The sequence below is a fragment of the Nannospalax galili genome, unplaced genomic scaffold (genome assembly GCF_000622305.1).
Source record: "Nannospalax galili isolate Female #2095 unplaced genomic scaffold, S.galili_v1.0 scaffold578, whole genome shotgun sequence".
Taxonomy (NCBI): Eukaryota; Metazoa; Chordata; class Mammalia; order Rodentia; family Spalacidae; genus Nannospalax; species Nannospalax galili.
In genome coordinates this window covers 6,174,054-6,192,100 of record NW_008342282.1, presented here as the reverse complement: position 1 = coordinate 6,192,100, position 18,047 = coordinate 6,174,054, and the positions used below count along the sequence as shown (strand labels likewise).

The 18,047-nt window shown below is 36.3% G+C and overlaps 1 protein-coding gene across 1 annotated transcript in view; it reads right to left on the bottom strand.

Annotated features, from left to right (window-relative positions):
• LOC103738192 overlaps window positions 1-18,047 on the bottom strand; it is a 127,694-nt gene that overhangs the window by 95,487 nt on the left and 14,160 nt on the right. The window contains 3 exon segments of the mRNA XM_029565883.1: window positions 136-237; window positions 6,196-6,348; window positions 17,742-17,892. Coding sequence (XP_029421743.1) covers window positions 136-237; window positions 6,196-6,348; window positions 17,742-17,892 — 406 coding nt within the window.

Genomic DNA, 18,047 nt, shown 5'->3' with positions numbered 1-18,047 from the left:
AAACAGTTTTAGAAGCTGTGTCTGCTGTACATGTGTACTTTACAGGACTGTGAAAGAGTAGACTATTTTGTGTATTTTGATAGGGTTGAGGGATTGTTCTGGTATGAATTAAAGCTTTTTTGTGAGACCACTTACTGGTATCCACTTCAGTTACCATGATTGGTTTGGAGAACTGAATCCGGAATCCCCAGGGATAATCTCCAGTTCCTTTGAATAATCTCACAGTTCGCTCATGAACTAAAAAGAAAGAAGGCATTGCTTGGAGTCAATATTTGGTACTATATTTTAATTGTAATATAGTAAAATAGCTTATTTGCTTGTTGATTATGTTAGGCTTAATAAAATTATTTCAAGTAATGCTAAGTAATTGCTGTCTATATATGTATTTCATTGGAATACATTATACAAAATTCTCAGTTTCATTGTAATACTTTCACACAGTGCTCTCGAATATGCTCATCACAAGAGATTATTATCTTTTTGAAGAAGCAGATAATGAGGCACAGAGAAGTGAAACACTTTGGTCAAGAAAAGAAAAAGCTTACTACTATTAGCAGCATGACACCCAAGGCTTCATCATTAGCCACTGTGCTACAGCTACCCAAATCTGAGCCTTACAAATCTGTCACTTAGCTCTGTAAACAAAAACATTCATTGCAAAATTGCACATAGGAAAAAGAAAACAGAAACATCATCCATGTGATTAGGTCTTATAAGAACCCAAGAAAAGCTAAGAATTGTATTACTTAGAAAATACAGGAACACCTGGGTTTGAGGGAATTGGAACTCTTTGGTTTTTCTACATTGAAAACAGGAAATTCTAAGGACATCATAGTAAGAGTCCTTGCATGTTTTCAGCAGTTTGCTAACTTTAATGTAGTCCAGTCGTTGCTCTGTTTTTCCTTTTGTCTTCTTTTCTTCCTGTTGCCTTCACACCCCCTTTTTCTGAATTACTTTCTGTGTATGTGTGTATGTGTGTATGTGTGTGTGCATGAGTGTGTGAGTTCTATGAGTGTGAGAATGTGTAAGCATGTGCATGTGTGTATGTGTATGTGTATGCATGTGTGTGTGAGTTGTATGAGTGTGAGAATGTGTAAGCATGTGCATGCATGTATGTGTGTATGCATGTGTGTGTGAGTTGTATGAGTGTGCAAATGTGTAAGCATGTGCATGTGTGTATGTGTGTATGCATGTGTGTGTGTGTGAGTTCTATGAGTGTGAGAATGTGTAAGCATGTGCATGTGTGTATGTGCATGTGAGTGTGGTTCTTCCTCACAACTTCTGCTTGTTAATAACTAGCTTATTCATCACTTCAGCCTATTCATGGACCCTCTTGACATTTTTCTATCTCAAGATACTTTACTGTCCACTAAGAGCATTTCCGAGTTTAAATTCCAAAAGGGGAGCCTCACATATAAAACCTTCTCTGTTCAGACTGTTTGGGGTTGTTATTCCTCAGAGATGAGAAAAGGGCATGAGTCCAAGATAGAACCTGTTAACCATTTTGTGCTAATATTAATTTATATTTCATTTCTTGTTTATGGTTCATGCCAGAGCACATGATGAAATAAAACATGAGAAAAGCTTTATTTAATTTTTGAGAATTTCATGCATGAATACTGTATTTACATTTCCACCCCTTCTTCTCCCCTACCCAACTCCTCCCATGTCTCCCTCAACTGTCTCTCAATTTTATACTCTTCTTTGATTATTATTGTTACTACATGCATTTATATTCTTAACACTAGGTCTAGTCATGGGTCTCTGTGAAAAAGCTTGGTAATTAATTATAGAATAAGAATGTCAATCTATTAGGAAGAACAGGGAAATGTAACACTTTAAAAGGGAAATTGAGTGGGATTCTGTTTCATAAGAAGTAGGACTGCAGTAGAATATCTGGGCAGTGTGTTTTACTGCTTTTTTCAATCTTTTACTTTTGTGGAAGTCACTTTTTTTATTTCTCACTGTGGTGGTTTGAAAGAGAATGTCCCCCCATAAGCTCCAAGTATTTGGACATTTTGTCCCCAGTTAGTGGCACTGTACTGTGAAGTCTTAGAAGGTGTGGCTATCCTGGAGGAATCACATCACTGGGGGCGGGCTTAGAGAGTCCTTAAGTCTTGCCTGATCTCGAGGAGTCTCTCTCTTGCTTCCTGTGCTTGCTTAAAGATGTGAGAGTTTAGCTTCTGCTCCTCCTCCAGCCACCTCTGCCACCATGCCTCCCCACCATGATGGACTCTTGCCCCTTTGGAACTTTAAGCACAAATAAACTCTTCCTTCTATAAGTTTTTTTGGTCAGTGTTTATATCACAGCAACAGAAATGTGACTAATACACTCACTTTAGGAAATCTATATGTACACAAAATATGGACAGAATTTAAAAGCATTGAAGAGACCAAGTTTCTCTTGAGACCTTCTGTGATAGACAGTGATGCTCATGACCATGGGGAAGGACCTTAGTTCAGCCACAAACTCAATGTGGAGTCTCTTCCTCACCATCCCTGAAAGGTGGCCTTAGATGAGTGGGCTCCTGAAGTTTGTAAAAATATTATTAGTACTGTAAATTTATATTACTTTGCAGGGCTTACAATATGATTGGCTATTTTCTTCATTTTTCTCTCAGATACTCTGAGGCAAATAATTATCTTTCAAATTAAGTTTCCTGTGAGAAGTAACAAAGGAAGTAGAAGGTGAATCATTTTTCCCAGCATGTTCAGCTGTGACTACTCCTTTGGTTAGAGAAGAAAAACATTTGATAAAAGCAAAGAGGCATCCATTTATCTTTAGAGATTCACTACAGTCAGAGAAAGGAGTTCACAAGCATTTGTTGTATAGCTACTTATTTCTAGGCATTTCCCCATGTAATTGGAATATAGTGAGAAATACAGAGAAGACGTCACTTTCTCATGGAGTTTAAATGTTAAACATTTGCTGCCAAAACTGCACTATCCAAGGAGAGGAGGGATAAAGTCTCTTCATGTGAGTTCCTGTAGGAAACTTTTGCATTTTTGCATAACACGTCTGAAAAAAAACACATTGTTTTCTCTTCGGAAAAGTGTGGACCATCTCTGAAGTTCTGTACTCCGATTTATTCTGTGTTTCTGGGAAACTTTCTGGTGCTTGTTAAGAGAATTCTCTCCTTTGGCACAACTGTTTGGACAGCCTCATATTCAATATCATAATTTAAGAGGCAGACTGGGAAATTCAAGGACTTATGAATTAATATTTCAACAGCCTGCAATAGGCTGGTAGCTAATCAGGACAAAAAGAAAACCAGAAATCCATTTCTGACTGCTGTAAAAATAATTTTTTACATCTCTACTTTTCAAGACTTCTTATTCCCTCTAGGTTAGTCTCTTGATACTATCTTCTGCTTTTGACAGATGGATAACCCAAAAGATATTTGTTTATTGGAAGGCTTTTGCTGTGTTGATTTAAATTAAATCAAATTTGTTGTTTTGTTTTCATATTGCATGAGACTGTTTAAAATAACTACAGCTTTCAAGATGGTGTTTCTGTGTTTTGGGTTTTTCAATCAGGCAAACCAAATGTCAACACTGGCTATGGAAGAATGAACAATTTAATAAAGTCTTTAAGTGGTGAGCTCTCCTGTGGGAGGAGACAGTCAACATGTTTGTAACATGTTCCTCTCCCATTCTGAAGGCAATTTTCTCATATTTTAAGATTTATAGTCCTAGTTTCCCTTGGCACTGTCTAGTGGATATCTCTAAGTGGCACACAGCTACTGAGAAGCCACAAATGAATGTGATTGTTTCAACAATCACAATAGACTATGGGTGTATTGTCAAGTAGTTTATCCCCTCAGGCACCACTTCTGTAGCATCATATTGTTGGTTATAAAAATTCAAATGAAGGGCAAATATTTCCATAAATACAACACAACTCTTGCACTGAAAATATCCTAAAATTTTCAGGTAGTTCTGTCAATAAAGCTTTTGTTTGCTTATTTCCCCAACTCAGAACTTTCAGGAGGTTAAGATTAAATTTTTGTTTATGTATAAAATTCATTTTTACAAAATACATTCTGGGACATACAAATTAGCAATATAATATATTTGAAATATTAGGTCATTAAAGATACTTTTCAGTTAAACTTTTTCCATTTACTTCCAGCTCACTTTTCAAATTTCTATTTTCTTTTCATGGTCTCTTAATACTACACAATCAAGAAGATATATATTCAGTATAACACTTGAAGTCTTACTAACAATCAAAAAGGACAGCTAGCACAGGTTTGAAATGAGATTCAGTCTCATGAAAGATGACAGCGCTCACTTGCAAAACATAAACATATTTTCATGTACATATATGTACATATATGTATATGTCTATGTATACATACATATGTATATATAAGAATGAATATTTGTATGTGCATAAAAGAAAACTTTTATATTTTTCTTTTAGCAAGGCAAAAGATAGTAAATTTAGGAAAATTCTTTTTCTTTGATGACAAGAATCAATTGTGAAATTACAATAATTGCATTTTTCTTACAAACATTATACATCAGAGTTTAGCTAAAATGCAAGGGAGTACTTGTATTTTGTTTATTTTTGTGCTATCAGATTCCTGGCACCAACAGATAGTCAACAAACACTTGTCAATTTGGTAAGCATATCATGTAATATAAATTGTGTATAATTTATATATAACTATATGTGAATATATAAACACATGTGTGTCAATACATATTTACAATTGTTATTTAAGAGAAAATCTACAATTAAAAAATAAATGTAAGAGACAGAAATAGCCAAGATAGATCAAAAACCAAGATAGATTAAAAAGCCCATTGTAACTTTCATGTTTATAATTTGGTTACAATAATGCTGTAATTCATGGAGAAAAATAACAAAAATAACATTGTAAGGTTACATGGCTATAAATTACTCACTAGTATTTCTTACTATACTTACAGTGCTTTATTCATCTCTTAAAGAAATATGTATTGTCTTCCTATGATGAAACAGGAATGTTCTAGGTTCCTGGAATAATAATAGATGTCCTGACTCAGAGAATCTTACTTTTGCTAATGCAAAAGCATAACTCTCACCTCAAAGGGGATAAGAGATAGTTTTTTCTGGAGCCAAATATGAGTGACCATGGCCCAGGAAAACAGATTCAGGTTACCCCAAATTCCATGTTCCAGCGCGGTAACAGTTAATGACATTACGTTTTTATAGTAACAGAACAAAGAAAAGTCATAAATCAAGACACCTTTCAAATTCATTGACGGATATGTTTGGTAGGCAGATCGTAGCAAAGCAAGGGGGTTTCGACTATAGGTCTAGTTGCTATCTGATGACATTCTTAGCTTTTTAGTTGGTGAGACTTGGTGATCTGCTAAGTTAATTCATTTTATTAGTACAAGAAGGTTAACTCAGAAACAGAGGTAGGTAAGGTGTGGCTCTTTATGGGGTTAAAGATGTCCCCAGATTTGTGAAGAGGCTCTGGATCTGCAACATTCCAGACTCTCCACAATCTTTGGAGTGCTCATTAGTTGGTGAGCCTTGCAGGAAATTCAGTCCAAGATGCAGGAGGTTTTTCTGGGAACTTTCTTTCACACTTTCAATATGGGGTTCTTCTCTGATGCCATCACTCAGATAAAAGTTAAACAGACAATTCTGTGTCTTTAAAGTTACTTTTGGCTCCTCACCACCTACACTGTTAATTTTTTTCTGCTTTATTTTACTTTATTCTGGTATCATAAGATTTGTCATATTTTATTTTATTACATGTTTCAGGTAGGGTTTTATGTATCCCAGGCTGGGCTTATACTTTTTATGTAGCTGAGGCTGACCTGGAACTATTTTTAAAAGATTTATTTTTATTATTTTACATTACATATATGTATATATGTCTGTATGGGTATACGTCTTTGTGACTGCAGGTGCCTATGGAGGGTAGATGTCTTGGACATGCTCACACCTGAGTGCGAAGATTCCCAGGCATGTGCCATGGTACCCAGCTTACATTAGTCTGTACTCTAACTTCGGAATTCCTATTAAGTAGAAATAGCTCTTAAAATCACTTTTATTTTAAGAGGTGCAGAATCTTTCACACATAATCTAAATTCCCCAAACTCTGCTTAGTGTTCAAGTTTGGCAACCTTAGCGGCTCTAGCTGCAGGTTTTCTAAGGCATATTTATCTTACTTGTAAATGTAAAGTCCTTACCAGCTACTGGTTGTGGCTTTTTACTAAGACACCTGGGACTGTCTTCAAGATTCCCATCATCACCTGCTGAATGAAAATTCTCAGTGTAGAATCCTTTTTCTTCAATATCAACTCAAAAGGCAAAATCCATAGAACCAGCCTCCTCTGAGGTGACTGAGGAACCGAAAAGGAGAAAACATAAATTATGCTCTAGCAAGAAAGAAGATCCAACAATCTAGTGGTCGAGGTGAGAAAGCACCCCAAATATGTGTAGATAAAATCTCTATCAATAAAGAGTATTACTACCCTGGGACATAAGTAGCTGAGTTTGGTGTGTATATCTCAAGAAGAATTTACATATTCTTAAAAATATTATGATCAAAATAAATATTGCTTCAGGGTAAAGTCCACGAAAGTGTGTGCACTAGATGAAGGACTATAAATCTTTGTGTCAAGGAAAATTTTTTAAAAATATATTATTATTAAGAAGTCAAGTTCTTCCACAGCAATTTGGGGTTTTCTGTGTATGTAGGAGCATCTTGGGTAGTGTAGAAGGCTGTGCCAGTAAAAGAAATGAGCTTTTAGTTCTCCATTAACTTCCATATGTTTCTTTGTTCCCTGATTAGAAGGTTAAAACCTGAATAAAGTCATGCCCCAAGCCTTTCAAACAGTCAGAATCAAGAAATCCCACTCCATAAACCAAAAGTCAATTTCAGGAAAAGTGTATCATTTATTTACATTTTTAAAAATACCAGTAGGAATGAGGGTGGAATTTTGTAGGAATGATTTTTCTGATCTTAAACTTGCTTATAATGTAAACAAGCTTACTGAGCCATGTACTCCTCTTCTGACCTGATCATGTGATCTTAATCCCTCCAGAGGCGTCCTTGCCAGCTCCCAGGATAGTGTACAAATGTGTGTTTGAGTGGTTTTTAAAAATAATTTATTTATTATTTTTATTTTATGTTTATGTGTGTATTGTCTGCATGTAGGTAGTGCTCCCATGTCGTTCAATGCCCACAGAGGATGGAAGAAGCTGTTGGATCCTCTGGAACTGGAGTTATAGACAGTTGTTAGCTGCCATGTGGGTGCTGGGATTTGAACCCGGGTTTTCTGCAAGAACAGTGTTTTTAACCCCTGAGCCATCTCTCCAGCCCTGTTTTTGCTTGTTTTTACTTATCAAAGCACTGAAAATAGCTTGCACTTTCTCACTGCAAACAATGAGAAAAGTTGAGAACAGTATGCTTATCGTTTTGTGTGGTGTTCTAGGTCTAGGGATCAAAAAGCAAAGTTCTCTGATAAACATGGGTCTGAATTCCCCATTTCATGCTGGATATACTGTTTCAATAAAGAATGAATGAAGTCCTAGCTCCAGATCACAGTTCTGAGAGAATTCTGAATAGCTTCTCAGAGTTTGGGTCTGCTCTTGGCCTTAAAATGAATGCTAAGAGGCTGTCTTTTTTTTTTTTTAAGCATCACCTTAATGTGGCTTAGAAATGCTGCAGGATTTGAAGACTACAATTCTTAGATCTTTATTTTTTATTTTATTTTTATTTATTTATCTTATTTTATTTTGGTCTTTTTGAGACAGGGTCTCCCTGTAGCCCCAGCTGTCCTGGAACTCACTATGTAGACCAGGCTGGCCTTGAACTCACAGAGATCCGCCTGCCTCTGCCTCCCCAGTGCTGGGATTAAAGGCGTGCGCCACCACACCCGGCCAGATCTTTATTCTTTTTAAACAGTACCTTACTGTGAAGCACAGGCTGATCTGATCTCATGATCCTCCTGTCTCATCTTTCCTAGGAGCTGGGTTACAGGTGTGTGCCTGAGCAATACTTCGCAAAGAATAATTGAACACCTTGTTTTCCTCTCAGTTCCTCCTCAGTACTGAGGTTGTCCTCACGCCTTTGGCTGAAAACTATGGGTAAATTCTCTTTCTTCTGTCCTGACTCTTCCTAGCAAGGTCCACCTAGTCTTTGGCTATAAGTCCCCCCGCCCCCATTGGTGTTCTGTTTTCTCTGATTTTTCTCTGGAGAATTATTCTTAATGGTTCTTTTTCATTTCCACTTTCACTTTCTTAATATTTTTTTCTGAAGAGAATAATTCTTAGTCATTACCCTGACAGTGAATAAATTTCTAACATACATTTGCTTAACTTGTATTCGATTGCACTAGTCAGTTGATGGCTTAAGTGGTTTAAGTTACATTCATTCATTGACTGAACTGATTTATAATAAATGTTCTCTCATGAGCAGGTGCAGCTTTTACAATGGGAATAGAGTGATGAATAAGATAGGGTTCATGAGGAGCTAAGAGAGAGAAGCGAAGGAAGAAGGAAGGGAGGGAGGGAAGGAGGGTGCTCTGGCTGTAAGAAAAGGCATGTCTAAAGGAACACCATATGGCATAGGCAGATGACCCACAGTGCAGAAACAGGTGTGGGTGAATTATTCCTACTCTGAAAATCTAAATTTTTCAAATGAAAAATTTGAAAATTTTGAGTGTTAATACCTAAAACAACCAAATGCAAAAAAATCTCTATCTAAGATGTTTGAGAAGATATAGTAAGGATGCAGGTGTATAGCAAATATTGTATAAAATTGTATGCAGAATATAGATCATAATATATAACAGAACATATATATATATTCAAATAATTTTACCCTCATATTTTGGCCCTATCCCCCAAATATCTCACAATTTATATACAAATGCTCTAAAATCCAAATCTCTGAAATATGAAACACTTCTGGTTAAAAGCATTTTAATTAAGAAATACTCTACCAGCTGGGCATGGCAGCATGGCCCTCTAATAATACCAGCACAGAGGAGGCAGAGGCAGACAGATTTCTGTGAGATTGAGGCCAATCTAGTCTATATAATCAGTCCAGGTCAGATGGGTTACAGGGAGACCCTGACTAAAAATACATATATATTTAAAAAGGTGATATATGGGAATATTATACAATTGCCAAGTTTAAATGAAGTGATAAGATATAATGGGATATGCTTACTGGAATAAAAGTTATGAAAAGTTTAGGCAGAATAATATAAAAAGAATAAATTAGAACATATAAATTTTTATCTTACCAATTTTTCCTTTTTCCACACATCATATTTCAAGACCTTTTACAAATTTTTATAAATTTTCATTTGTTGAGTAAGTCTGAGTGTGACATTTGATTGAATAGGGAAAGTAAGCCAAAAATTATAATTTATTGATGTGTCTTCCTCTTTTATTAATATTTTTATTTTATTTTGTGTGTATGAGTATATTGCCTGCATGCATGTAAATACACCTGTGCTGTGCAATGCCAATGGTCAGCAGAGGGTTTCGAATCCCCCTGGAACTGTAGTTATGGACAGTTGTTAGCTACCATGTGGGTACTGGGAATTGAACCCAGGTCCTCTGCAACAGCAGTCAGTGCTTAACCACTGAGCCATCTCTCCAGTCTCTTGATGTGTCTTTCTAAGCTTTAAAGTTAACTTTATTAAAGCTTTTTGCTACAGTAATACTTGATAAAGTTTTATTTTTATTTCTCATATTCTATATCTTAAAATGTCAGTTACATTTTAATATTTATTACTGTAACTCACAGATTTCTGAGCCAATTGGCTTATCTTATCAATTTTTCCCTCAGTAATAAATACCTATATTTGAGTATGCAGTTATCTCCTGTCCATGAGAGTCTGAGGGAAGGTCTTTAAATTATAGGATCATTGTCTTTATCCACATGTATGAAACTGTTCAAACAGCTCCCTTAGTTATGATCAGATGTGATTGTGCAGTTGAGTAGTTCTCTAGTCATTCAGTTACCAAGACAGAGCTGATGAACATACAATTACATAAGCTGAGACATAAAATTTGTGTTAAAATCCAGTGAAGCAGCAAGCCACACACCTGCTGTAAATTTCTAGAGTTCTCAATGTTTGCACCATGTAGAACCTCAATTCAAACAGAAAACAAGCCCAAATAAGTTGTTAGAAAAACTTCGCTATCAGGTTAGGTTTGCCAGATGAACCACTTAATAAATGAACATTTAAAAGATGAGCTCTCAAATATTTTGATATTACTGAAACTGAATTTTAACTCTTTTTTCTTTAAATAAATACAAGCGTATCCTTTTCCTTTTTCCTTTAAGGCCTTAGCATAAAGTAAGAGAAAGCACAAGCATAGGTGCCAAGTGTCTTAAGGTATCCTATACCTCTTTAATTCCATCGTTTTATTTGAAGAAAATAATAAATGCGGTATGCCCCACGATAGACTAGAATAATACTTGAGTCCAACCAGATTCAGTATGTTGCTGTGTTTTGTTTTAGAGCATGGACTCCAGTCAGGCTATCTGAATTTGAAATCCAGCTCCACAACTAAGTGCATATAGTTGAATAACTTGGGATAAACCACTTATCGTCTGCATGACTTAGAAACCCTGCTTAGTAAAACAGGGTTAAAAATACAGTACTTAACCTACAATTCTATCCGGAATGTAATAAGAGAATCATCATAATTGGCTTAGAACAGCAACTGAACACAATGTAGGCACATCATAATCCTTAGGGAACCAAGGATTCTTATTATTAGGAATTGGAATTCCTCTGCTTCTCTTCTTCCCTTCCTTCCTCCCTCCTTCCCTTTTTCTACTTTCTTAATAACCACCGATATTTGGAAAGCACAGTTCTATAATGATTTTAATAGTTGACTGAAGTAAGGGAACTGCTATGCAGTATTGTCACATGATTAGACCCAGATCCTTGCCACATCTGTTTGTGATAGAGGAACCATTTAGGAGTATAAAAATAAGAATTCCATTTCATAGTCCCTTCCTCCCTCCATGAATGGCTTTCAGGTTATTTACCTAGTGTACCTCAGTCAGCATTCCCCACAGCCAGCTGGATTGATCAACTGTGTCCACACACATAAACATGTCATTCCTAATGTCTTTTCCAGTTATTATGTAGGAAGTTGGAGATGAGTGAGATTAAAATGCCAGCTGTAATGATGCTCGATAAAGCTGTCAGGTTTTAAGTCATGGATTAGTAGCATATCCTGACTCTATAAATGAGATAAAATTTAAACCCCACGTTAAGCAATACTAGACCGAGCAGCTCTTAGTGAATTGTAGTCTCTACTGAAAAGTTTCCGAAGAAATATAGTATGGCTTCAGTGTGTCTGTGGCTTGGATAAACGAAAACGAAATGGCAGACACCCAGCTCTCTTGTGTCTAATGTGAAAGAAATTGTTAGTATAAGTTTTCATTCAAAACAAAATTTATCCCAAAGAAAACACAATCATTGTTTAATTAAAATGATTATGTTTTGGCATAAAATTTGAATTTTTATTAGCTGTACAGCTGATCCCTGTGTTATTTCAAATGGAGTATTTTTCATTTGTTCCAAATGAAAAAAAAAGACTCCCTGCTTTGTAGTACTTGCCAATTGGCATTTTATAAAACTGTTCCCTCCATGGCCAGATTCAATCTACCAACCTGTCACTGAACTACAGTGTAGAAAACTATGCACAGCTGGCTTTGTGAGTCACTAAGAACTGGCTCTTGCACACTTAAGATTGTTTCTCTATTTCAAGAAATGCAAAACAGACACAAATGTCTAAGAGAAACAGTTAGGAAGGATTTGCCTCTTAAGCAATGGATGAATAGACATGTACTCAGAGTCCAGGAAGCTGAAGGACACAAGGACCAGACCCAATCTCTACGACACATGAAGATCATCTTCAGTTAGTCAAACCAAGCAAAGTACCCTTTCAGTCTCATTATTAGTTTTGCTGGATAGGTGCTAGCATATAGATGGTGACTATAGAAAACAAACAAACATTACATATTTTTAAAAGCTAGAAGAAAGTTTTGAATATTTTCACTACAAAGAATTCATTAATATTTGAGGAGATTAAGTTTCACCAGATTTAAACATTATATCACCATACATGTATACATGTATTAAATATCAGACAGTCCTTATAAAGATACACACTTTTTATGATTCTATGTCTCCTTTCAAATAAATTAAATTGAAAACTGTTTCAGGTAGTAGTAGCTTTTACTATATGTGAACATTTTGTATTGCATGTAAAAATTTATCTATTTTTTCATATTTATAATAAAGATGCTCATCCTTTAGGTTCTTTACTCTTAGTTTTAAAGATGGGTAGTTGCTAATTACTGTGTTGGTGGTGGATTAATGAATACCCTGATGAATTTTTATGAAGGTTTGGAGATGTGAACTGCAGTTGAATTTCCCTGTGGTGTTAACAAACAACAGAATTTTAAGCTCCAAGAAATAAACCCAGAAAGAAGAAAACAGAAATTAATGAATATGGGTGTTCTGAGCGAGGTGCTATGAAAGTACTCAGTAGGTGGCTACAGGGCAGTGTGTGTGCCTCTGAAGCACAGTAACCCTTGAGGGAAACTGGATTTGCTTATGATGGGGTTTATGGTGCAAGCTCTCCTCTCTGTTCCTCCTCTACATGTTTGGAAGTCCTCTATCTCACCATGTTTTTCATATAAACATATTCTTTGGTGGGCCTGGCACAAAACGCAGTGGAAATTGATACTTATTTTATATGTTTAACACAAGATGTACTTTTTTTACATGTATTTGTGTGTGTGCATGAACATATATGCCATATCATGTGTGGAGGTCAGAGGACAACCTGAAGGAGTTGTTTTTCTCTTTCTATTATGTGGGTCCTCAGGATCAAACTCAGATGGTATCAGCTTGGCAGCAAGTGCCTTTATATGCTGAGTCATCTTGGTGGCCCAAAATGTGTCTTCTTACATAAATAGAAAAAAAATGTTCAAAGACAGAAACTGTCTATCAAATACAAAATCAAGAAAACCACGAATGTCAGGAAAATATTATTTCTGTATAGGGAGTCCAGTTTGAGCATCCATTTAGTCATGGAAGGTTAGAGTGCAGTGAGAACAGAGCTTATATCCCATTTGCACTTTGGATACTGAGAACCAAAACTGCCTGCGAGCACACGTCTTCCTGTTCCAGCTAACTGACTTATTCCACAGTTTGGGCACAGTTTTACTCTTCTAGGGGACTCTTCACACAAGCAAATGCTATACTGTTCATTAGAGAAATTAAAAAAAAAAATCAATTCAGAACAATCACCAATAGATAATTTAATCCTTTAGAGTCTTTCTGCCTTTCAAATCATTACTTTGGCATTTCTATCATGTCTAAACTGCTACATCATGACTCTTAGCCATTTTCAACCAAGATCTCACATTGAAAGACCTACCTAAAGCCAAATTTCAAATTCTTTCAAAATCCAACTTTCTCCATCTCTGAGAAACTATCAAAGGTCTGTTGACTGGGAATCTTCCTTTATGCCTGTTGGCAGTAGCCAGTGCTGGCTTATCAATAGGTTATCTGGTGATATTTGGTGAAGTATCATTCAGAAGCATCCACAAGGAGAATGCTGGTGTGTTGTAGAGGTGTGGCATGAAAAAGATAACATCCTCTACTGAGAAATGAGGAGAATTAATAGGACTATTTACAGTCTGGCAGGCTTTAATGAACTCAGACATGATTGGCTGGAATTGAGAATAGCTTATCTAAGGGTAAGAGAGAGCAGGTACCACCAGTCACTAGAACGTAAAGCCACAGAAGGCAGCATGGTGAGGATCACTGTGTAGGAGTGTGGCTTTAGAGACAGCGAGTTCTTGCCCTCACACACAGAAAGATCAGGAAAAATAATGGCAGGACAGCATTCTTTTTAGGCTTCTCCCAGTCTTCCTACAAATCAAACTCAATAGAAAATTAGAGAATCCACTGACAGAGGCCAAAGAGACAAGACTCTTGGGTTTAACAAAAAGGAGAGATGGGTAGAGAAGGACTCCGAAGGCGAACGGACACTGTTCTTAGAGATGGCATCAAGAATGGAATAAGCATAGACCATAGTCTCCCAATTAATAGGTAGGCTACCAAGCATGTTTGTCACTATGTGCCAATTCCTGCAGAGTCTTTTACTTCATGAACACTGTGGTAGGTTCTCTTAAAAGGAAGAGTTGCAGCCAAACTTTCTGTATGATAAAGGAAAGAGGTTTTGCAAAGTCCAGTTAAATATTAGGAAGAGGATAGAAGATCTCTCTCTCTCTCTCTCTCTCTCTCTCTCTCTCTCTCTCGTGCTTGCTCTTGCTCTGTGTGTCTGTTCTGTGTTATAAGATGTACAGATTAGAGTTTATGAACAAGAAAGGAATTCACATTAGGCCAGGAACTGGGTGGTTCCTGAAACCCAGATGCAATATGTAAACCATGAACCGAGTCCACAGCATAGAATATATTTGGGTGTATGTTGATGCAGAATTGTATGAGCATCATGAACAATGTTGAAAGAGTCAAAAGTCAAGAACTAGGAAGACCCAAGGCACAAAATAAGACAGTGATGAACTGGGGTACCATACACACATTAAGGTAGTTCCATACCTACACCTCCCCCACTTTGAGACCCAGCATTAACCAAGTACATCAATAATACCTGCCCCAGTCTAGAAATAAAAACATGAATATGTAAAAATGCTAGGGATTGAGGACAGAAGACACTAAGATATGGAATATTCACTGCCAAAGTCACACTAATACTTGCAATGGAAGAATGTTTGCACTGAATAAAACAGAAACCATAGAGGATGCAGAAACCATAGAGGATGCAGAAATCACAGGGGATGCAGAAATCACAGGGGATGCAGAAACCATAGAGGATGCAGAAATCACAGGGGATGCAGAAACCATAGAGGATGCAGAAACCATAGAGGATGCAGAAATCACAGGGGATGCAGAAACCATTTGGGATGCAGAAAACATAGAGGGGATGCTCACTACTTGCATACATTGTTTGCTCAATCAGAGGCATCCATTCAGGACAGGAAATGAGCCAAACAATGAGGATCCAGTAGAAAATCACAGATACTTAGTACAAGCCAAGACCATGAAAGAGAGACAGCAAATTCAGCAAATGTGATAGGTGTATTAGAGAAAATAGTTTATCAATGGAGATATCAGATTAAAACATCATATAAAATTGTTAATATTCCCAAAGGCATAAAAATGGGCACAATACAAACAGTAAATTTAGAGATTATACAAATTAAAAATAGAGTTGTTGCCGAGTATGGTGGTGCATACCTTTAATCCCAGCACTCGGGAGGCAGAGCCATGGGATCTCTGTAAGATTCAGAACAACTTGTGATGGTCTATACAGTAAGTTGAGTTCCAGGCCATCTGGGGCAACATAGTGAGACCATGTCTTTAAAAAGTTGTTAAAATAAAAACACATTTAAAAAACAATAGGCTAGAAACCAAGAGGAACTTAGATGTGGGATGCATTGCTGGGGTAACTGACAGAGTTAAGGCATTCTCTCAGAGTGTAGAAAGGACAGATGAGGAAAGGCACAGTACACAGTACATGGGAAGTGTTCAGGGTGTTCAGGGAAAGGATCCAAAGTTTAAATCCGCATCTGAAATAGTGCCAGCAGCACACATGAAAAGGGAGGAAGGAAATCAAATATTTGAAAAATGAATAGCTGAGAATTTATGGACTGAAGAAAGGTAGAAGCAATCAGCATGATGTGAAATAGGAAAAATATACTTAAAACACTTATTCTGAGGTACATAGGAAAAAATTAAAAAGTAAGGGTAAAAAGAAAACTCTAAAAGCTACCAGAAACAAAATTGGATTAGTTACCAAAGTCACAAAAAGCAGATTGAACTGAAATTTCTCATTAGCACCACAGTTAATAGGGCAATGAAGCCATTTCTTTCATGTCTTGAGTCTAGAATTCTATATACCAAATTGTCACTAAGAATTGAGAGGGAAAACCTACATTTTCAGATACGTAATGAGTCAGTTTGCCTCCCACATAAATTTTCTGTGAAAGTTATTAGACTGTTACTATAGAAAAAGGAAAAATAAATACTGTTAGAAATAATTGGTACAAAAAGCAGCCATGAGCAAAAGTTACAGTAAGTATTTAAAAAGTATGTATCAGATTGTGTAGTATGTAATATAACCATTGATAACGTTAAGGTGGGACAGAAGTAGAAGGAAATTAGTATTAGAACACAATGTGAAGTGGTAAGATTAGTCTTTCAGGAGCCTGATATAAGATGTGTATTCTTCAGGGATATATTTCACAGGTATTTGAACAAGCCAGAACAATCCTACATGGTAGTATACGTGAAAACAAAAATGATAAAATTCCAGATCCTAGATCCTTGCTTTCCAGCATAACGAAGGTCCTAGAAGAACTGGGCAGTGATAAAAGGACAGGAATAAAAAGCTCAGAACAAAATAAAACACATGAATTTTATTCTTCACTGTTCACATGAATAAAGATTGTTGTTGGTGACACTACAGCACAGTATTTAACCAGTTGAGTAATTTATAATCTTTCCTTGAATATTTATGGATTCTTTCAACTTCTGATCTTCACCAGGCTTCTGCCTCATTCCGGAAAATAAATGACACCTCTCCCTTTCATGAATCACACTTGTCATTTGATCAAATTGTCTACAGGACACAACCTGGGACTCTCAATATTGTCTTTTCATAAAAAACATTCTCTGTATGACCACACTGTGCATTTCTTTGTTTTCTTCCTTTAAAAAAATTATAATTGGGCTGGACAGATGGTTCAGCAGTTTAGAGCACTGGTTACTTTTTCAGAGGACTTAGGTTCAATTCCCAGCACCCACATATTGGCTAACAACCATCCCTAACTGCAGCACCCTCTTCTGACCTCTGTGGGCATTGTATGGCATGGGTACAGATAATATACCCATACACATAAAATAACAATAATAATAATAAATAAATGTAGCTCACTGAGGTTTTGGTATGGGTGTATTTTTCAGAATTGGTTTGTTTTTGCAAATAATGTACAAATAGTTAATGCCTATTTGTTGGGTAAACTATCTTTAACAACTTCAGCAGTTACAGTCTTGGCTCCAGATAAGTTGTAGTATGTACTCAATGTGCTATCCCTGGCCCTATGTTTTAACCACTATTTTACTTTAGTTGAATTTCCTATCATCCATTCTCAGTTGCCATTAATTGTGAGGGTGAGATACAGTGTATCTCAGTAGTGTTGAGTAACACTAGCCAGGAAATACTATCTTGGTAAAATACAGATGTTTTAAGACACTTATTGCAGAAATATTAAAATGAGAAAAAATTTCACTTATAATCAAACATATTGATCTTATCCTTTTACATTATACATTTTTATACCAACATGGATTTTTTTGACGTACAGTACAAATTAACTCAATAAACAATTCTATAGTTAACTATTTTAGTATCTAAAGAGAAAGAAGCCTTAGCAGTTTTTGCAGCTGTGTTTTCAAAGGCTATTTGCCAAGGAGGAATTCCTTAATAGACAACAAAAAGTTGATTATCTCAAAGTTCTTTTCATATAAAACCATAAAATCACATTGCCATGTTCAAACAACAGCATCTATGTTCTAGAGATGGAGGGGGAAGGAATTTGATTAAGACAGGAAGCTGCTGCCTTTGCTGTGGTTTAGAAAAGCAAATTTCTACTCACTGGAGCCTTCAGTGTTGCTGCTGACCACGAAACTATCCACCATTGAACTGCATCTCTTGCTGTCCTTGAATTGCTGCCTCCACCTGGCCCACTGGTCTATTGCTTCTTCTTGGGAACCATCACTGACTCTTCCACCTCTTAGGTCCAACTCCTGTGAAAGTTTTAGGAGGCTATTGATTTCCAAATTGTGATCTAAATTAAATCACATTAAGTACCAAAGTGAGACAGCACTTCAAGATAAGATAATAATAGCTTTGAAAAATAGCTTCATTTGATTCCTTCACATCTTACTTGCTAAAGCTGAAG